Source organism: Urocitellus parryii, chromosome 11, assembly GCF_045843805.1.
Source record: "Urocitellus parryii isolate mUroPar1 chromosome 11, mUroPar1.hap1, whole genome shotgun sequence".
Taxonomy (NCBI): Eukaryota; Metazoa; Chordata; class Mammalia; order Rodentia; family Sciuridae; genus Urocitellus; species Urocitellus parryii.
In genome coordinates, this window is record NC_135541.1 from 48,160,700 (window position 1) to 48,184,365 (window position 23,666).

The 23,666-nt window shown below is 34.4% G+C and overlaps 1 protein-coding gene across 9 annotated transcripts in view; it reads left to right on the forward strand.

The window, feature by feature from the left end:
• The window catches only part of Pde4b (phosphodiesterase 4B), a 514,783-nt gene that overhangs the window by 164,116 nt on the left and 327,001 nt on the right, over positions 1–23,666 (forward strand). The window contains exon 1 of one of the 9 annotated variants that reach the window (XM_026409111.2): positions 5,424–5,659. The exons of the other annotated variants lie outside the window; for them this stretch is intronic. Within the exon in view, the coding sequence (XP_026264896.1) occupies positions 5,424–5,659 (236 nt within the window). Of the gene's footprint in view, positions 1–5,423; positions 5,660–23,666 lie in introns of those variants that run through there. 9 annotated transcript variants of the gene reach the window in all.

The following is a 23,666-nucleotide window of genomic DNA, read 5'->3' on the forward strand; positions in this document are numbered from 1 at the left end:
TATCTCTTGCTATAACTGGAGAAAGTGATTTTTATCCAGTTTTGTTTGATGCCCCCTCCCTTTTGTTCTTCACGGAGAAGATCAGTGATTTACTCATTCAAAGTATTAATTTAAATACTTACTATGGGGTAGGCACTGTTCTGGAGTTAGGACTATAGAAATGAGTGAACAAAAAAGTCGTTTCCCTTATAAAACTTAAATTCTAAGGGAATTAAACAGATGATTAGCAAGTAATTAAATGATATTTATTATCTTATATATGGTGACAAATACTATTGAGAAAATTAAGCCAAATAGGGGAGATTGTAGTTTTAAAGAGGGTGACTTTATGAGGACTCATGAAGAAAGTACTATTTAGGCAAAAGTTGGAAGAAGATGAGGAAGCAGACCATGCAGATGTCTTGGGGAAAAGGATGCTTGAACAACATGCTCAGTGAACAAGGTCAGTATGGCTGGGGCAGAGTGAGCTTGGGAGAGTAGAAGGAGGTTAAATCAGAGGGGTACTTCAGATGGGGATGGGAGGGCCCATGTTGGTCCCCAAGGACTATTTTGTGACTATTCCACTGAGTTTTGAGGCATCTCTGAGGGTTTTGAATGGGCAGTTCTTTCCTGACACTACAATTTCTAAGAAACATGTCATCATGCTTAAGCATCTACACACAGGCTTCCCTCCTCTTCCCTAGGAATCAGGTGTCATTACTAAGAGGTGCAGGTTGTAAGTGATTTTTTTTTTTTTTTGGAGCGCCAATTCACTAATGATGAGTGATTACCCGTAGCATCATATGGATAAATGTGAAGCATTCACATCATTTTATAAAGACAGCATGGTAGATATTGTTAGACTCAGGACACCTAGTTCTTGTGAAGATAAACTGCCAGTGGTCTGACTAGAGCACTCTGGGAGTGTATGTGTCCTTGCCTGTCCCATTAGTGGTGTTCTCTTATGACAATATTGTGTAGCATTGGTGAAGTATAACAGAATGGATGCTATAATAAGAGTGGGAAGACCTGGGTTTGATTATTCCATCAAGTCCTTAATAGCTATATAATTTTTTATTTTGTTGTTCTTATCTGAAAGTGGACAAAATAATGTACATCAATAGCTATTGAATGCCTGCTGTCTGCCAGACTGTCTCACACACATACTAGAAATACAGACTCAGCCCAGCCCTGAAGGATCTCACAATATAAAGAAGTCAAATCAACAATTTCAACTGTGTTTGTCTGAGATGTTTAGGAAGGTCAAATGAAAACAATTCTTGGAATGCTTGTTGCCATGTCTATACCCAGTAGGTCTGTACTAAATGTAAGTTATATCTCCATAACCTTTTATTGTGGGAGCGGATAGTGGGATAGTGATGGGGATTCAACCCAGGGCTTTGAGTGAAACCTGGCCTCAGGTTTCAACCACTGAGCAACACTGCCAGCCCCATAATCCCTTTCATTCTTGAGATTTCTCAGTTAATGTGTTTTCCCGAGATGTCTAAATAACTATTTTCATTCAGTTGATGTTATATAACATCAATCATATTAGAATAATCCTTTAGCTCAGTTTCTTAAAACTGAAATAGAAAAATTGGGAGAAGTTGTGATCTGCAGTGATGTGTAAAGCCATGTATTTGTTTTATATGGTGGCTGGTGTTCATTCATACTCATTACATTGCCTTTGACTGAAGAAATGGCATTTAAGTGTCTTTAATTTAATAGAGCCTCATGGCAGTACTAAGATGATATTTATTTTAGCAAAAAGGAACTAGATAGTGAAATAATATCATTAATAATTTACTTGTTAATATTGATAGTCTTAAATCTACTCCCTTTTTTAGAAACTTCTGAATAAATTCTGTCTCCTCAAATATCCTGCTTTGCATTTGCAGTACGTGAGAGTAATGTTATTTTGAAGTCAGTGTTATGCAGGTAAAATATCATTACAAACTACAGTTTTATGTTTGTAAAATGCTTTAGTTTTATGAGAGTTTAAAAATTCCAACTCAGAGAAAATGTATTCCAAGTCAATCTTTAAAGTTCAATGGATACTAAACATAAAGAGAATGTAATTACTTTCATCTTAACTGATTTTATTACAAAGCTGTTGACTTTTAAAAACATTTTAAACCATAATATTATGTTCTTACTACAAATTTATAATTGTCTTTGCTTATAATTAATTGGCTTTCCTTTTGAATTTAGCAAAATGGAATGTTTTCAATCTTCATAATATTTGTTAGTAATACATTATTTGATTGTTATTGACTCTATAATTTCATTTAAAATTTTAATATTATTTTACTATAATAAATTTCTTGATTCTTATTGCTTTGATAGAAGATGGATATTGGAATTTTCATTATTTAATACTAAGACAGAGCTATAGTTAGAATTCTCAAATAATTCATCGGGCAAATATTTGTACACTGATAAACTGAGAATTATTCATTCCTCCTTTTGAAGTGACAAGTGCCAAGGATTATATATGGACAGGAAGGTTTTTCACTTTACTTGTTAGCTCCTTCCTGGATACTACACAGGGGCCCATAAACTCTATTTGTTTTCTGTCCTGTTCTCTTCAAAACAGTATTTTTTTGCTAAAAATTTCAGGCCGTTTTCTTTTACTGTGCTTTTGTTTACTTTTTCTTAGCATCTCCTTCTTCTTGCCTTATTGACTCATTTTTGACATTAGCATTTGACTATGTTCCCCTCTCCCCCAACTTTGGCATTTTGATTCCGGAAACAAACTTTCATGCATTTACCTGTCAACATGCATTGTTTTCTTCCCATCAGTGATAAAGAGTTCAGATTTTTGCACTGTCTGACTATCTTTTTAATTTTATATTTCAAGGAACTGTCTTTGATACTCCTGAATATTTTTTAGAATTAGGGTTAATGGACTTTCCATATTTGTGAGAACCTTAGTTCTTAGGATGATTCTAAAATCATCTTTAACTGGGACATTGGAATAGGATGTAAGGTGGAAACAATGATGTGGAATGTCACACAATATCTCATGAATTGGCAATAAGGATGGCAAGGTATATAATGGCACTGTTATTTTGCTTTCGGTGAGTTTACATCAGCATTTTCTGTTATGAACCCCAGTTTCTACATATAACTAGATCTGCATTGTGACAATTGCCATAATATTTTTGGAAAGAAATCCCTAAAATACTCACTGTATTTTGGCAGCTTTGAAAAGTAAATATGAAAAGTAGCTTTAGTGAGTTCAAATTGTTATTTTATTTTTATTATTAAATCACTTTAAGTAATAGCAGAATCACATTATCTCATGTCCCAATTTTCAGTCCTAATTTTGTTGGGGATGAGTGTCAAATTGACTTTTCATAATACAGCAAATAGTAGGTAGCATCAGCCATATCTTCTCCCATGATATTATTAATAACATGTCTTCTCAAATAGGACAGTTAAAATATTTCCATATATTAAAAAAATATACACTAGGGTCTGTTTGGCCAAAATCACAACGTTGTTATTGGATTAAAGAGCATTCAATTTGGAATCAGAAAACCTGAGCCTTAGTTTTGGTTGTGACATCAACTCAGTATGACTTTGCATAGTTCACTTAGTTCTCTTAACTGTTTCCCTGCTTTGGAATGAGGAGATGAACCAGGTGGTCACTAGGATTCAGCACAAGTCTAAAATTCCATGATTATGTTTTTATTCATAATGTATTTTAGTTAATTATTGGAATATATTTTTTATTAGTTGCTCAAGAAAATACAATGATCTTGACATATCATACATTTGATTCAAATGGGGTATGAATATTGATAAGCTTTCCCAAGGTAGTGCCTGTTAAAATCGGAAGTTTAAGCCTTTCCTATTAAGCTTGAACCACTTCCCCATGATCTGGTGTGGGATGATTGTCCTATGTGTAGGTGATGATCTGCTCTTACTTAGACTGTGAGATATTTAGCATGTTTTAAGACAGAGTATAATCTGACATATATGAATGATTTTCTGAGGGTGGAAGACCTTACCCATTAGTAGAGCAAATGAATGTCTTCCTTTTTTACCTAAATTGTACTATGAATCATCCCTTGCCTTTCAATCCTGCTTTCTAGCCGGAGTCTGCTTTGTCAGATTTATTTGAGATCAGGGTGGTCCTGGTGACAATCATTACTGGTATAGACATTTCACAACATTCAGAAACTTCAAGCACCATGATATATATTGTTTCTATGTAAATTTGCTTTTTAAAGTATAGAAGCTGCATTCTAGTACTAAATAAAATGTCAAGTTATAATGATCTGCTTTTGGACTTGAGATATATTTTGGACTCCCCTGTCCATATGTGGCACTTACAGTCCTTGTGAACACAGTGCGCACACGTCTCAAGTAGGCATATAACTACCTACCTGCACACTCACCAACACATATGTGGTGGCTGACTTTGGACTCCCACTTTAACTGGGAGCACTCATTTTCTCAGCTGTTTCCTGCAGTTCAGTTGTGGAAGCTTTGCCTTTATACTCAACATAGAGTGGCTGCTGTGGACAACAATGAGCTTAAACAGAAGAATGAGAGTAATGTTTATTGGAATAAAAATTAGGCTTGAAATTCCTTGGGGGAAGGAACCAAATCTAATGTTTTCTTGTTCACTGCCATTTTTTATATTGATGCTGTTCTGGATCTTTTAGAGAAGGGAGGAAAAAAAATCAGCAAATGAGCTCTTTGAATCAGAAATGGAATTTAGAAGGCTGTTTTAGCGAGGCTTTTTGACAATCCTTGATTTATTCTTTTCGTACTGTGATGAGAAGAGTAGCCTCACACGTTTTGTGAAAAATCTTAGAGATGGAGGATGTTTTTAAGGGGGAAACAGAGAGCAGTTGTTTAAATAATCTTGGGCCAATAGCATTTGGTAGGTGGAGTTACTGTTGTGTGCATTACAGAGCAAGATAATTCTGAATGAAGACTTTAAACATTTCACATGCTGGACGGATTCTAGTTCTGTTCTTTGTGCAAATAAGTGACTAGGTGACTAACTGGGTTTGGCTTACTATCGGGTAGTGGATGCAGCTCATTTGATAAGATTTTTAAAAAATACATGTAAAGGATTTATCAGGAGCCCTTATGAATATTTCATGAGTTGATATATTCAGCTGAATGAATTCAGTGAGTGTCAGTGTGTAGCTTGCAGACAAACCTCATCCACAAGGAGGCTACTGACATAGGAAGCACTTTGGCGCATTTTCAGAGGCAAAGCCAGCCTGATAAAGCTCCTTGTGACAGCCTGACTTGCCATTCTTCGAGTATGCTGCTCTTGCTCTGAGCAGCTCCAACCTTGGAGCCACAGCTTCCCAAATTAAAGAGTTTGCAGACTTATCAGCCTTTTAACCTACAGCAGTGTCTCTGCTATGTTTGAGGGGTTTGCTTTGGATGGTGAAAGCTAGCACTCCATACAAGACATGACAGCAAAAAATTCTTCAAAGGAACTTACTGCTTCTGAGTCTGAGGTTTGCATTAAGACTTTCAAGGAGCAAATGCACTTAGAACTTGAGCTTCCAAGACTACCGGGAAACAGACCTACATCTCCCAAAATTTCTCCACGCAGTTCGCCAAGGAACTCACCATGCTTTTTCAGAAAGTTGCTGGTGAATAAAAGCATCCGGCAGCGTCGTCGCTTCACTGTGGCTCATACATGGTAAGACGGGACATAGAGGTATCTCTAGTGCTTTTCATATTCATTAGCAGCCGTGGTTTAGAAATGTTGAAAATGAGAACGTTTTGAGTTTTGTTCCAAATAGCACAAGTGTGAAATGAATGGAGAGACCGGGTCAGCTGAAGAAATCATAAATGCACTGTGTGCTAAATTGTCATGGTGCTACCTGCTGTTTCCAAATAAAATGTGTCTCTAACTGTAGAGATTCCTTAAAATTGCTGCTTATAAAAATATGTAGCTAGTTCTAGATTCATGCAGTAATAAAGAAGTTTTTAGAAGTGAGATTTTTGTTTAGACTCTGTTAAAGTGATAGGTGACTTTTTTGTTTGTTCTGTGATTATTGATGATTTTGTAATAGTATATTTTGGGTACTAGAATGAATATTTTCATATTAGTTCTAATTTATTTGTTAAAATGATACATAAAGTCCAACTTAAGCTATAATATTCCCATATTTTATAGTGTACAAGCCCCTGAGCTTTTGAATTATTGACTTTTATCTTTGCACTACTTAAGGATAGGAAAACTAAGTTACTACTTCTGAATTGCACAGTTAATTACTTTTATTTATGATTCCAAATTGCTGCTATGTTTAAGAACCTGTTGTTTTAGAAAGTAACTTAAAATTTATAATGTTTTGAAAATGCCAAGTAAATAAATTCAGGAACCCTCTGCAAATATTGCACCCAGCCTGCCACCTTGAATATATGTGCTACAAGAAATGTAAATACAGTAGAATGACTTCCTTAAACCAGCCTGATAATGTCATGCAAGGAAAAGCACAGTGAAATTAAATAACCTGGACTTGTAAAATCTAGGCCATTTCAGATTTCTTTGAAGGATATATTTTCTTTCAGATCAAGGTACCCTTCAAAACTAATTATGTGTCCTTCAGTTTTATTTAATAGGGACCATAGCATTAAAGGGAGCTGGTGCCTCTTAAAGGCAATTCTAACACATTGATTTTGTGTCTGCACACTAGATTGCCAATCAGCATCACAAACTGAGGATATCTGATTTTCAAAAATTAATATTCACTTGAATTGTTTTCTACTCATCTGAAATGTTTGTCTGCCTAATCTACTGCATAGCATATTGGCAAATTAAAGTTACCCATAGAAAGATGTAGCTTGCTTTTGATGAACACCACATGGTTTGCCAATGTGTACTTTACTTGGCTAAATATGATATGGTTATTCTTGTTTTCTGACTGTGGACTGTTATGTATCTGTTTGCTTTTTTGGGGAGTTTTTTAAACATCTCCTTGATGAATTAAATCTTATTATTTTAGAACATGTGATTACTTTTTCAAAACCTACCGATGGTGATAGCATTTGTAGAAAGAGAAGGTTTATAATAAAAGTATGTACTGATTCAAAGAAATCCTTTTTCTCACACTTTACCCCTAACAAGATGTGTATTTTCAAGTAGTTTGTTGAGTATAACTGAATAGGGTAAGATAAATAGAGTATTCCTTATTAGTTTTCATGAAAGGAACATATATAGAAAATATGTAATTGATTAATATGTACATATGCCTTACTACTCAAATGAATATTTAACCATTAAATGATGGTAAATCTTTTTAAAACTGTGGTAATATTTTCCTTAAGATAGTTTCAATTCTTGAGTATAATAATGTGACCTTTCTTTTTCTTAGAATAGATTTTTTTTTGATGTGCTAGGAACAGAGAGCTATAAATACTGGTGTTTCTTTTCTTTTCAAAATAACCCAAATTTTAGAATGATTAAAGAGCCAGTTTTACTCATGCATTATACAAATTTTCTTGCTGCAAGTTGCAAAAAGAACAATTTAATGATAACTTGAGGTAACTTATGCTAATAAAATGATCCTCTTTTAGGTGAGTTAAAACAAAATTTTCCACAATTGCCAAAAAAGAAAGCACATAACTTTGGTATAGTGAACCATAGTATAGGCTTGAAGAATTCATTAATCATCGAACTTATAAAATAACTTCAGTTATGACTATGATTCATTTTCATCCTTTTTCCCCTCACAACCATATACTCCCCTTCTTATGTTTCTTAGTGAAGCTCTATCACAGTTTGCTTCCAGCTCCTGATTAAGTCATCCTTTATATTTATTTCTATTGTTTTATATCTGACTAAGTGCTTAACAGTTTTCAAGTTAATTTTCATAAAGCAAGCAATAAAAATCTCTTTTTGGAAAATAGACATATATCTTATCTATTTGAATAATTTCTTTCCAAATATTAAAAGTTATGTGCTGCTTTTTTTGCATATCATATGAAATAGTTACACAAGGAAATAAAAGCATAAGTACTTTATTTTTTGCCTCTTTGTCATAAAGAAGTGTAACCAGCCTTTTATGATCAACAATTGGTATTTTCCAAACCATCCATTTAAGTTAGAAATTCCAAGATATGCACTTAGAAGTCTCTAAAAACATGTTATTACTTTACAGTAGACAGTAGGCTTCTTTTAAGGGAATTGGATTGTTTTGATTCCAGCATCAAAATTAAAGTAATTTTCATGATGAAGCTAAACAATGCAGAGGATGCAGTTTATATCTTAACCCACTAGACAGTTTTTTAAAATCTTGATTTATTTGTAGATTTCATATTTTGGTTAGATGAATGTGTAGTCCTGGTTTGAGAACCCAAGTTATGAAGTATGGACTAATGGCGGCAGATGTGGGAAACATTTGTGAAATTCTAACTCTTCGATTATTTTAAAAATATCTGAAGAAACATAGATATTCAATGTATTGTTACAATCAGAATATTTATACAATCCCAAATCTGGAAGGGATTTGGGTGATTATCTCACTGCTTCCTTTTACCCTTAGATAGAGCCACAATTACTCCATCTTTGACATAGGGAAATCTGCTCTACTTTTAGGATGGGAGAGAAAACATTTCTGCATCCTTCCTTAGTACATACACACTTTTACTATTTCATAGTCTAGATATTGGAAAATCCTCCCTCATGTTAACCTATATAATTTTTATGTAATATATAATCTATTTCCACCCCCATCAGTAGATATTAAGAAAAGATTTGTAAGAACCTGCATGAATCTGAAACTCATTATCAACTGGTCCTAAAATTTTCTTTTTTATTCACTTAACTTAAATAATTGAGCCCTGCTATGAACATGAAGAGCAAAAATTCTGATTTGAGCCAATTGTATTCCAACATCTAGTATATTTTAAGTTTTTCCCCAAAATGTTTGTGTTATCTCATTTAAGTTTTATATTTCAAATTTGCTTCTTCCAGTATTACATGTTGCAGATATGAAAGGTATTCTGAATTACTTTAGCTTTTTCTAAGTATTTCAGTTCCATTAGTCATTATTTTGACTCTGAACACCACCCGGATTTCGAAATTCTTCTTTGAAATCCCCAAAGTGGATGCTCCATTCATTGTTCCAGGATGTGACAATAGATAAATTTAAAAAAACATGTCATACACTACAAAGTGTTAGTGGAATGTTCTGCATTGCTGAATAGGGAGTCAGGAGATTATTGACGGAATTCTCAGGTCAGAATATTATTTATCCCTAACCCCACATCAAAGGTGACAACTTCCAAGCCATTCTACCTGGGCTGTATGGCCAGCTGCTTCGCCTTGCACTTGCTACACAGTGTCCAACTCTTTCAAACTTCCCTCCTTTAATCATGTCCCAACCTCAGTCATCACTTCTCCATGAGATAAGCTGCTGGTGATGATCTTGAATCCATCCTGGCCCCACTGCACACCTGCCCACAGTGTGCTTGAAGGGCAAATATACGGATGAGTACCATCTTCTGTCTGTCCATGCTTACATACAGGGAGTAGCTGGCGATAGTTGGCAGTGACTGAGAGAAAAAGCTTGTATTCTTTTTCCTTTCCCTCATTTAGTTCTACCTACATCCTGAAAATCTTTTCTTGTTTTAACAAAGGTTCATGAAATGTGCTTTTGCACCTAATATTTGAATGTAAAAATATTATAGCTTATATCCTAAAGTTTAAGGCTATGTTTATACTATAAAGGAACTTATATGTGGTATGACGAAGTTGGAGTAATTGGAGGAGAATAAAAAGAAAACATATTGACTGAATATTGATTGAAGATAAACATTGGTTGAGAGCCCACTATACTCTAGGCCTTGTCCTGGGCTTAGAAGATACAAAAGGAGAAGAAGCTTTTGCCTTCAAGGAGTTCATATAACAGCTACAAGACACATATGCATTAATAACTAATCGATGAAGTGTGAATAATGCTATTGAAGTATAATGTTCAACATATCATTAAGCACAGAAGAAATGACTATCATTAGAAAATGAGTCAATATGTTAGGGAAGGTGAAGACAAAAGATGCCATTTATGTGGGCTCTCGAAGAATGAATAGAAGTTTTCCAAGAGAAGAGTGGGCAGGAAGGGCTTTTTTCCCCCCCTGGTTGGAGGGAGTGCAAGGAAATAAATTACAAATGCTCTCATTTATTCAGCACTTATAAAGTGTTTGACATTGTTCTAAATGTATTTACCCATTTAATACCAATGGAAAGCCCATGTATTATGTACTACAAGTTAAGTATCCTTTATCTGAAATGTTTGGAACCAAACATTGGATTTTTTTGGATTTTGGAATATTTGCATACCCATAATGAGCTATCTCAGGTTTAGACCCAAGTCTAAACACAGAATTCACTTATGTTTCATATACATCTTACATTCATAGCCTGAAGGTAATTTTATACAATATTTTAAATAATTTTATACATGAAACAAAATTTCATGGTGTGAGATTTTCTGCTTGTGTGAGGTTTCATATTGGTGTCCCCAAAGTTTCAGAATTTGGAGCATTCTGGATTTTGGAATTTTGGATTAGTGAGACTGAACCTGTATTATTATTTCTGTTTTATAGGCAAAGGAATGAACCTTAGAGAATGTAAGTAATTTGCTCAGAGTTACAGAAAATGAAAGTGGCTAGACTAAGATTATACTCCAAATATGAGGAAGTGGGCGTTGCTTACTGGGGTTATGGTCTAAATTGTAAGGTGAGAAATGTAGAAAATAAGACTATACTAATCAACCAGAGCCATACTCTGGGCTTCCAACATCAGGAACAAGACTTGGGGCTTTAGTCCAACATCAGTGGGGAGATTGCAAGGTTGAGAGAAGAGGTTGCCATAAATGGTTTTTACTTTGGAGCTGTATTTTGTAGACAGTGAAGAAAGAATTGGAGGATGAGATGAGAGGCAAAGGGAGAAAGAAGAATGTGCATTTGAGAGATAATGAATTCTAATTACATCGTAAATCCCATAACATTGGAAACTGTGCTTATGACATTCTTTATGACTTAACAAATTACTGTTTATGGTAGATGGGAGGAAAGTATGTGAACTTGGTATCCCTTGGATTTATCACCTACAGCTTATGTTTTGCATAGGACTGACTGGTATGCTACCCCCCCAGCCCATGTATCAAACAACCACAGCAAAGGTACATAGGAGGATGGGTACATCTCGGGAAAACCCTATCTACTAACTTTGTCTTAATTTACTAGAAGTGCTTTATGTTATACTTTAAATGCAGATTCCTCTTTATTCTTTCTTAAACAGGAATTATTTTAGTCTACAATTTGAATCAAATACCAGTAGAAAACTGTACTTCATATCCTGAGTCTGTTACTTTAATAAGGGCAAAAATTTTATCAGTTAGTCTATAAATGGTATTTCTCTTGACTTTTAGGGTCCTCAAGTCCTCCATATATTGAATTTTTAAAATACTTGTTGTTAAAAGGGCTTTCTAAAGTAATGGTAAAAACTCCTAGGACGAAACAAAGCCCAGGAAACTTGCCTGCTGCCTGACTGCTAAATTCTTTTATAAGAAAATTATATTTTAGTTGAAGGTGAACACAATACCTTTGTTTAATTTTTATGTGGTGCTGAGGATCGAACCCAGTGCCTCATGCATGCTAGGTAAGCTCTCTACCACTGAGCCACAACCCTAGCCCGTGACGGCTAAATTCTAAGATCCTTTTGCAAAATCCTATTTGCCTTCATTTTTGCATTCCTTCCTCTTTCATTACCTCCCAGTTTTTCTCCTTGGATTTTATAATGTTTCCTTCTATAACATCACTGTCAAGCCACAGCAACATTATGCTAGGGGCATTTAAGAGGCTCTTAGAAAAGCATCTGAAAGGCTAACGGAGGTTTATAAGGCCCTACATTGTCTGGCCTCAGGCTGACTCTGACCTCATCCCTTGTCTTCTAGCTATGTGAGGCTTTCTGTTTTTCAACAAACTGAGCATGTTTCTACCTCTGGGCCTTTGCACCTGGCTTTCTTCTGCTGGGAGGCTTTAGTACCACAGATGTTGCCATGGTTCACTCTCATATTTCCATTCAGGCTTCTACTCAATATCAAGCTAGCAAGGCCATAACTACTTCCCTCTGACTGCCCCCCACACACACACACACACACTAAGATAGCACATTTTCACATTCTAGTGTTTTATTCTATTTTTCTTCTTGGCATTTATATTTACCTGAACATACATTACACACATGCTTCTTTGTTATATTGTTTTTCCTTTTATTGTCTATGTCTCTGCCAAATTGTAATGAGGGCATGGATTATGTCCTGTTTTCTACATCCCAGGAAACTATAAGAAAAGCTGGTATTTAAAAATTATTTATGGAAGAAAATAAAAGAGAGCATGAACATGGTTCTTGTTTTGGGCTCTTTATTTTTATATTATATTTCCTTTAGTCTGATATGAAGGAGGAGGAAAGGAAGCTTAGTTGATGCTAATTCTACAAACATTCCCTTACGTCATCCATCTCTTAATAGCTGTGTTCCTTTTCTGCCAGTAGAACTACTCTAACTTGCTTCTTATTTTATGTTCTATGATATTGCAGATGCAGATTTAATTACAATATGTTACTAGAGGCTAAGTGTTTAACATTGGTAGCCTATTTAATTAAGCCACCATGTACAAATCATACTACCTAGCCTGTAGTGCTATAAAGTCAATATTTGTCTATGGCACTGAAGAATTGTTTATTTGGTTATTCTTCATGCATCAAACAGCACAGTTGGTGCTTCAGCTCAGGAAAACTCTATGCATCTCTCATTAACTGTCTGAGTGTTAGTGTGAACAAAGAAATCTATTTGTTATTTTGACTTCTAAGTGTTTACGTATTATATATTAGAATGTTCGATTACATTTTTGCACTGATGCAACATTTATAATACTAATTCTAGCAATAGATTCAGTAATGTGAGTTTTTAATGAGATTTTCCTGGGCTTAGAAGTAAAGTCCTTGACTTGCAGATGGAGGAAAGTGTGAATGACTAACCCTAACCCTCTAGAAAAGACATGATCAGGTGTGGACTTTCACTTGGTTCCATATCATTTTTTTCTGATTTGGTAGGTTGGAAACCTTTGTTGCTCCTAGGAATTTGTTTGACACAAATTGTTTGACACATTATACAATATCCTAAACTACACACAGGGTTCTATATGAATAATGCATTTAAAAAATTAAAAAATGTAACTTGTTGACTCTCTTAGATTGCTTCTTGCTAGAACTTAGGCATTTTGCCTTTGAGGGAGACTAGGACTGACTGTGTCGCAAGACCTTTGTGACAGAAAATGCCTGTGACACTCTTTCACAGACAGAGGCTGTCTTGTCCTCCTCCTTCTTACAACTCAGGCGCATTGCAAAAGATCAGATTGGAAACAAAGGTGTGACTTTAAGTAGAACTTTTTTCAAACTCTGTTTTCTGGAACATCAGTGTTTGAACATCAATGTTCTATTCCCTGTCCCGTGTCTGAGCAAAGCCACATGGAGAACTACAGAGTTGGAGAACTCCGGAGGATCCTTACATGGATTCCATGATTTCCATGCACTTGAAAACCACAAGTTTAAGAAAGAAATGAGTGGGGGAAAAGAAGACAGCAGTGTAGCTCTGCTTGATAGAGTTACAGAAATTTCTAGATAGTTGATAATGTTAAAATCATGTGCATCTAATATGTCCAGCAATGGCAACAGGATAAAGAAAGAGGACAGAGATATCTGTGGATCAAGGAGAGGTCACTGGTAGTGAAAATATAAAATTTCCAGAAGTTGAAAGGTTAGTGCATTGAGTGCCTTTTATTTAGATTTATTAATTTATTAATTATTATTATTTGTACATATTTATCTCTCTGTATCTCTGTATCTCTATATATGTATGTGTGTGTATATACATATATATGTATATACACACAAATATATATATTTGATTGAAGATTCAGATGAAGAGTGGTATTTTGGAGATGAAAGAGGCTAATATATATTTTAACAGTATGGAATTACTTCCATTCCAACAGTATGTTCTTATACCCAATTTAAGAGTTTAATTCTTAACAGTGTGCTAACTTACTGGAAGTCATGAATAAATTAGTTGCCCCACTTTTTTAGACTATTGAAACAGTTATAGTGGAGGCTTAGAAGAATTCTAAGAGGATGTCTGTAAACATTCAAACTTTCCTTTTCTAAGAAAGGATGCAATTTATTTTTCTAAAATTATTCAACTTGACCATTAGTATGGAACATTATACAACATCCTAAACTACACACAGGGTTTTTTTATTGTATAGTTAATTTTTTTTAATTGTAGATGGACACAATGTCTTTATTTATTTATTTTTATGTGGGGCTAAGGATTGAACCCAATACCTCACACTTGCAAGGCAAGCACTCTGCCACTGAACTATAGCCCCAGCTCCTATTATTGTATAAATTTGATGTCATCTTGAATTTTATTTTTTACTGTTGACCATTTTCATGCCACTTTATCTAGAGTCAAGGAAACTAGGTTGGGTATCAGTATTTTCTCTGGACTATTAAATATAAGATAGTCAACTAACTGTCTTAAACTTCAATACTTTCATTTACAAAATGAATAAAATAAACTTATGTTCAAATAGTTTTAAATATTAATTTATTTTTAAAAACATACCTGTCTAGCCAGCTAGCTCTCTCTTGAGATAATGAATTACTTAGCACAATACTTCAAGCATTATAAGTCACATAATAGATGTTGCTGTTTAATTATATTACTGAATCTCTAAACATTAACAAACATGCACAGTATTGTCAGATTTGATTGAAAAGCAAGAATTCATTTTTATTTTTTGAAAAGTATCTTTGTGTATGAAATGTGCCAATTTGAAAGAGTCAAAGTGCACATGGGTTTGTAAAGAAGTAATTTATAATGTCCAGACTGTGACCCTTCAGTATACTGGAGAAACACAATTATCATTCATTTACTGTTAAGTAAAATAGCATCCTAATGAGCCAAGCTAAATCATACTAAAATGCACTAATTTTCAGAAGCCCCAATGTGAATACCTTATATCCCCAATAGAAAACTTCATAGCTTTGTTTCGCTATCATCAATATATTTTTTTAAAAAAAATATTATTATCCACTGTGTGAAAGAGATATGGTGAGAACCACTTTGATGTCAGTCCATCCCATTGCACCAACAAACTTGAAAGCAAAAGAAAAAACAAAACAAGAAGATGTCTTGTCTATTTCAGGATCCCACATATAAAAGCCAATATAGATTCAGTGAACAAATGCCTGGGAAGAATTCCAGTGTCATCAAAAACTCATTTATCTCAAAATGTCTTCTTGCCATCCTTTCTATTCCTCTACAAAATTAATAAGCTCTAACTGTTGCAGTTCACAGGACCTTAAAGTGCTTTTGTGGCTTATTTGTCCATAATTACCCCAGCAGTTCATAGGGAAACCTTTATCTCACCATCATGACTTTTTATGCCTCTTAAAGAGAGATCCGAAAAGACAGAACACATAAACGTTGAGCACTGAGGTTCTCTTGCAGGTGTCTTAACGGCCCAAGACTTTCCCCTGAGATTTATACTTTAATCCATATGCAAATTTTAATTTTATGGGGATAACTGTGGCCTTTGCCCTCACCAGTCAGCCTACTTAGCCAGATGTGAGCTTATCCCTAAAATAGAGTGTGTCTCCAGCATGCTCATGTTTACCAAAACAACATAGGGACTTCAGGAAGCCAGGTGGTGTGGTCCTAAGAGTATAGCATTTGAATTCCAACTTCACTTTTTACTAGACACAAGGTTTTAGGCAAAACATTTAGTCTAACTTAGTTCCTCTTTCTGCATCTGCAAATTATAAATATACTACCTGTATCTCAGTAGATTAAATGAAGTAATGTTGGTAAAATGACTGGTACAATCCATGGCCCAATGACAGGTAACCAGCAGACATTAGTTCATGAATGTACATAGAGATAAACAGTAATGATTATTTCTCTTATTATGATATTTACAAATATTGTTGAAAACATGGGTGCAGGAAGATAAATTTACTGGACAGAAAATAATGATGAACTATTAGTAATTGTTTAAAAAGCAATGTACTAGACTTCAATGCTGCAAGTGTATTTGGGTTTTATGTGTAGAGCATTCTGTTAATAAACATTTTCAATACCTTAATCATTTATTTTATGAAAGGCAAATGGAATTTCTGCTGTATGATTCCACTTAGGTAAGAGACTGTGTGGAGACAGGAGTGAGACTAAATGGTACTTTTGGACCTTATCTACCTCCAAGGGTCTTTATATCATTCTCATACTTCCTGCAGAAAGATAATAACAAGTTCATATGAGCAATATGTACTGCAGTGAAAGTTGTAGTTAACCTTTATCTGGATGACTTTACAACATTTAAATCAAATTGCTCTTTATTTCTTGGTCATTTCCAAGAATATTCAAGGATGAGAGCAGGAAAATAAAGGTTATTTCTTCTCTTTTGACAAAGACTTCCTTTTCACATTATCTTTGATCAGCCTGATTCTTTCTCCTAGGAATTTAAAGGCAGGTAACAGTGATATCTTTAAGACATGGGATTGTATTTAAATGAACTGGTATGTTACTGAAAAATAGTCCCTCGAATAAACTTAAAACTTAGTGAAAAATAAAATACTTTGAGGCTTTTACAAGAATTGTTCCAGGCTTCTGGTTGTCTAAATTAATAAAAGTAGGATTTTTAGAAACCTATCTGGAAATTGTAGATTAAATTAAGCAGCTGCTTTGCCTGAATACAACTTTGCAAGGTCTAATATTTTGAAGGAGCTATCTTCACAAGCACAATGCTTGCTTGGAATTCAAGGGATTTGAGTTTTAATGCCAGCTTAATTCTGAATGTCTTGGGAGCCTGTACACATATATTTTCTGCTAGTAACTATTTTGTCAATTGGGACTGGTTATTATCTACTGTACCACCCTTACCTTATGGATTTTGGTATGAATATTCAATACCAATGTTTATGGGGTGGTCTGGTTTTCTGCAAAGCAAAATGACAGAGGCATTTAGAAGAAAAAGAAAAACTTCTTAAAAATATTTATACATATTCACATTTTAAAAATATCTTAGCTTTAAAATATATTAGTAAATTTTACATTTTATGTGAATCTTAGAAATGTTCTTACCATGTACTCTGTATAGTAAGAAGTTTGTGTTTAGGGCTTCTTAGAGTGTTGCTGCATTTTTGCTCATTAGTACTTACTCAAAGGTTAAACCCCAGATGGATGTTCCATAGTGAGTAAACTTTGATGTTTGGCTTGCATTTTCACTTTTTTAAAAAATGATTTTTAAATTTTTAGGTGATACATAAAAACATGAAAATTGTGCATATTAATGGGTTACCATGTCATGTTTCAACACATGTAAACATTACGTAGTAATGTTTCAATCATGTTAAATATGTTTATCTCTTCATTTATCATTTTTTAATGGTGAAAACTTTGAAAATACTGTTTAATTTGAAATGTAGAATGCATTATTGTTATCTATAGTCATACTACATGCAGTAGTGCATCAGAACCTCTTGCTGTTATCTAAGTGTAGCCCATTACCTAATGATAAATGCCAGTTAACAAATATTTATTATTGGATGATGCTAACACAATTCACATTGCCACCAAGGACCTTTAATAGGAGAGTGTGTGGTCACTTGGCGTGTGAAATAGCTTTATTTGCACATATAAAAGTGTTAAAATTATACAAGTATAAAATGTAATGGCTTTTCCACTGCTACCAAGCAATGCCAATCTGATTATGAGACAAGTTTAGAAGAGCAATCGTGCTATTCCCTTTTTTGGATGTGGGTGAGTCTTGAATCTGCCCCTATTATGGTGACTTTTATTCTTGAGTTATTGATCATCTATTGCCCTATTTCTCTTCCCCTTTATAGCCAAACTCCCATAAATGGATTCTTTACTGCTCTTCTTATTTCCTCTCCTCAGTCCTCTTTTGGAAACTTCTAACCAAGGTTTCTCCTCAGATCTCCACTAACAGTGTTCTTACTGAGGTTATGGCATCCATGTGACAAATCTTCTGACCAACTCTCAGTCCTCATTGATTTCAGCCCATCAGCAGCAAAAAGTACAGCTGATTCCTCCTTTTATCTTGAAACATTGTCTTTATTTATCTTCCAGGACACTAATATCTCTTCTTCCTCATGGGCTGGTTGCTCTTTGTTAGTTTCCTTAGCTGAGTTGTCCTCCTATCTTCAAACTCTAAACACTGGAATATCCCAGAAGCATGTAGACCTCATTTTACCCCTTTTCCTTTCCAACTTCCTCTTCTTCCTTCTTCTCCTCCTTTTTTTTTTGTCTACAGTCATTTTCTAGGCCAAGTATCTCACTTAGATCCATGACTGTAAGTAACATCTGTATACTAATTATTCTCAATTTTATAGCTCTAACCAGGATTTTATTTTCCTTCTGAACTCTAGACCTAGATCTTTCCAATAGCTTTCTTAACAGTCAAAACAGCCAAATTTGACATCATGGTTTTCACTCCCCCCCACTCCCACATCTTACTCTCCTTGCAGTCTGTTCCCAATCTTCTCCTACTCAGTAAAATGAAATTCCAGTTTTCTGACTGCTCAGCCTAGAAGTCGTGGAGTCTTGCATGACTGTATTTCTTTTTCCTGATACTTGTATTCCAAATCCTATAAACAAGCTCTACTTCTCCAATGAAATCAGAATCTTACCGCTTCTCATCGCCAAACATTTTGATTCAAGTCACCATTATCTTGTCCTCGGATTATTAAATTAACATCCTACCTATCTCCCTAATTTCACACTCTCCGTTTTACAATGTATTTCCCATGCTTTTGCCACCTTGATCCTGAATGATGTCTGAGCAGTTGTGCCATTCCCCCATTTAGAATGCTCTAGTAGCATCTCACCTCACTTAATTGTTTGAGTCAATGTGCAGGTACTTATGCCTGCATGGCTCCATTGCTCTCAACTAATTACTTCTCCAGCTTCTTTCCTTTGCCTCACACCATTATGGCCAGGACAGTCTACTTGTTGGTCCTCAATCTAAGCAGCATCCCTTATCAAGGCTTTGCTATTCTTTGTTATCAAGAAAGGATTTCTTCCAGATATCTGCATAATCCTTTTCTTTTTTCCCCCAGATCATTGATTGAATTCACCTAACTGTAGAAGACTTTCTTGGCCATCAAAATTACATAACCCTCCCTACCATAACCTATCACTCTTGATCCTGCTTTGGTTTCTGTATAGCACTTTTATGACCTAATGTATACATATACACCTATATTTGTATATATAAATATCTATATCTATATCAATGTTGATATTCATATTCATACCACCTATTATCTAATCTATATCTATCTTATTGTCTGAATCCCCCTACTAGAATATAAACTTCATGAAGACAGAGACCTTATTTATTTTGTTCATTGCTGAATCCCCAAAGCTAGAATAGAAGCTAGCATATGGGAGGCAACTGATACATATTTTTTGAATGAAGTGATAAATGAATTGCAGGCTGTTTTAAGCACTTAGCCTCCTAGTTGAATGAGAGGGACATATAAACAGATAAGTTGAAATATAATGAGAAAAATAAAATAAAAATCATTAATGTTACTATTCCTGCCAGAATTCATATTTTGATTATATTGTAGGAACTTAAGCAAATGACTATTTCAGTGTCTTCTTCCCATTGTTCCTACTATATTATCAAATTTGTTTTATGTTTGTGAAGGTTGGGTCACATAATATGACACAAAATAAGCATTCAGTAGACATTATTTCTCTTTCTTCACATGTCCAGTGCTTCACTTTATATTTACAGATTAGCCCTCTATAATCTATATTACTCCTCTATAATTTCTCATTGATTTTCTAAATCTCATCTCATGGCCTTTCTTCCATTCTTCCTCCCATTAAGAGTTTTTGTGATACTATAATCAGCCTTACCAATTTGTCTCCTTGCTTCAATAATGTAATATATTCAAAGAACTAGTGTGTCCTTTAGCTCTATTTCTATGGATGGAAAGTCGAATAAATCTGTCACATTGCAGGATAGTAATAAGTGAGTATTTATTCTTTAATTGGATGTACATCTCTTTGACTCACACTAGAACAGTGGTTATTATCATGCCACCAATATGTCATGAATCAGTGGAAGTGAAAAGGACATTCATTGAATAAGTGCATAAGGAGTTATACATAAATCAAAACCATTGCTAATTTTTTTTTGTGTGTGTGTGCTGCAGACAGGCTATTGAAACAGCAATAGCAAATGAGTATTTTCAGAAAAGAGAATCACAGTTGTAAATGTTATTTCAAGGGCATTATGTGAAGAAAAAATAATCAGGAGTCATTCTATTAGCCTCATCGCTTTGAGGACGGGTGCTGTTTCACTGAACATGATAGTTGGAAAGTAGCTGTTCAAATTCTTAATTATTTTTTTCTCTGAGGTGTCTATATTTTTGTTGCGTGTGGGACAGACTTATTTAAGTTCGTATTTTGCCAATGAAATTGGCAGTCAGGGGGCTATAATAACATAACATTTGAAAATAAAGACCCCAAGGAATGAACCCACATATCATTTATCAAAAAACTAGAATTATCAGAATTATTAAAAATTAGATTATTTGTCAAAAAAATGAAAATATGAACAGTTGTACCACAGATATTAGCAAAATGAAAACAACCCATTGTGGTTTTGATATAAAGGTAATGATTTATGCATGGTTTTCTAGGTTATATTCATTTAAAATCTCTTTATTCCTGAGATTCAGGTAAGAATTCATTGTTAATTAAGATCTAATACTTACCATTGTATTCCTTTTCATAATAGTGAAAAGTATCAAGAATGACATTTTTACCATTTTTCTCAGGCCCAAATGCTGTTTTTTGAACCTCCATACCATACCAGAATGTTTTAGCCAAGTTGTCTCCAGTTGTGCACTCTTAAGGGTTTTTTAGTTTTCAATGAAAAGCAATCTTTTAAGGAGTTTATGTCCTAATTTTTTTTTTTTGGTTTTGCAGTAGCATACATCAGACATAGTTATTGTGTTTGGATTAGGATTTTCATTTTTAACAAGTTCTCAAATTCTCTAGGCATTTAATGTTTCCATCTGGTCCTCATAAAAGATTTCACATTTGTAATGCAGCTCAGACTTCTTCTCAGAAAGCATCATTATAATTCTATCCATGACTCCAGTCTGACAGAGGAGATGCTTTTTAAACTTTGGATTTGTTTTGCCTTTTTTTTTCTTTTCTAAACCTAGGAAGAAAATTTGATTTTATCGGTTCATTTCTCTCTGAAAATAATTATAGTGTGCACACCATGAGGACAAAGCTTATTCCCTACTCCTTCTGTGTAGTTTGAAGCTGCCAGAGCAGGAGAAGTAACCACACTGCGAGCCCAGTCCAAGGAAGCTTAGCAGTCGTCATAGTTTCTCTTTATTTAACATTCTGTTCTCAGTCATCACAGATGGAGAGGATATTTTCAAGAGCTTGAGCATTTTCTTGAAATAGTCAAACAACTAGGAATCCCCTTTCCTAAGGGGATTAAGTAGTAGGTTCTGGGGCACAGTTTGAGCAAAAGTTCAAAGCTTCTAGGCAGGTTGTTCTCTGTGGTTGGAAGTTCAATGCATGTTCCTGGGTTTGTTTAGTGAGTGGCTGTTCCTATACACCAGGCAGTGCTCTGACAGCTTCACACGTGGTAATTCATTTGATCCTCAGAGCAGCATTATGAATAACGTTTGATTGGTATAAGAGTATTAGTTAAAGGTGAGGAAACTGAGGCAAAAATACCACAGCTAGCAGGTGGTAGAGTCAAAAATCAAATCTAGGTACTCAGATTCCAAACGCCATGGTCCTAACTACAAAACTAGTCTATGATTGATAGTGGTGTGCTGCAGAGTTACAAGAAATAATAATAATAATAATAATTATTATTATTATTATTATTATTATAGTTGTAGATGGACACAATGTCTTCATTTATTTACTTTTATGTGGTACTGAGGATCGAACCCGGGGCCTCACACATGGGAGGCAAGTGCTCTACCTCTGAGCTACAACCCTAGCCCAAGAATCTATCATTACTTTCCCAGATTTGAGTTGTACATTCTAGGTAACTTCCCCCAACAGCATAATTGACTCACAGTTGGCAATTAATGAACATTTGTTTATTCTGAAGTTTAAGAACACATGCAATAATAAATAAGTTTGCCGTATTTTTAAATAGCAAAGGTAAATTATAGTGGTAGCTGGTGGATAGGCTGTTATTCTTTCAGAATGCCGGTAGATTCCAGGATTCAAGGATATCCCATATTTAAAGCCCTGGTCTGATCAAGATCATGCTTTGGAGTTTGCATTTTCAAATCTGAGAAAACTGTTTCTATTTCTCTAATTTATCTCTAATATTATTTTTTTAATTTAATTATAGTAAAACAAATAACATAAAATTTACTATCAACTCTTTCTAAGTGTGCAGTTCAGAAGAATTGTGTTCACCTTGTTTAGCAGCAAATCTGCAGAACTAAAACCCAGTACCAATCAAACAACTCCACATTTACCCTTCTTTCCAGCTTTCAGCAACAGCTGTGTTTTGTTTATTCTTTCATCTCTCTATGGACATTGGGGTTACTTCCATCTTTTGGCTATTGTTAATAATGCTGTTATGAACATAGGTGTACAAATATCTCTTGGAGACTCTACTTTCAAGCCTTTTGGGTATATACCTAGATGAGAAATTGCTGGATCCTATTGCAATTCTATTTTTAATTTTTTGAGGAAATGCCTTAATATTTTCCATAATAACTGTACCATTTGACAATATAACAGTGCACCAGTGATTTCATTTTCTCTATGTCCTTACCAATATTTGTTTGTTATTCTCTGATTTTTTTTTTACAATAATCACCCTAGTAGATGTGAGGTAGCACATCATTATGGTTCTGATTTTCATTTCCTTAATAATTAGTGATGTTAAAACTCTTTATGTGTTTGCTGACTATTTGAATAGACTTTTTAGAGAATATGTATTCAAGTCCTTTGGACATTTTTGATAGGATGTTGTTGAATTGTAGGAGTTCTTTTTCATTCTAGATATTAATCCTTGTTAAATAAATAATTTGCAAATATTTTCTCTCCTCAAGCTGTCTTTTTTTTCTATTGATTGTGTCCTTGCATACATAGACATCTTAAATTTTGATGGAGTCTGATTTACTTATTTTTACTTTTCTTGCTCATGCTTTGTGGTGTCATAGCCAATAAATCATTATCACATCCAAGGTCATGAAGCTTTTCCTCTAAGTTTTTCCTTATAAGCATTTTCTAAATTTGGCTCTCATGTTTAAATCTTTAATCAATTTTGAGTTGATTTTTTTATGTTGTTTAAGGTAAGTGTCCAACTTATTTATTTCATGTGGATATCCAACTTTTCCAACACCATTTGTTGAAAAGACAGTTTTAAATGAAACTCAAACCATCTAACTATAAACCTTTAGTTATTCTCATATTTTGGTTCAAATAAAAATGGATTTAAAAGGAATCATTTCTAGAGTTCTCAACTGTCAGCCATTTTTTCTTGCTTAGGACATTTGGTGATATCTAGAGACATTTTTCATTGTAACTTCTTGGGGCAGG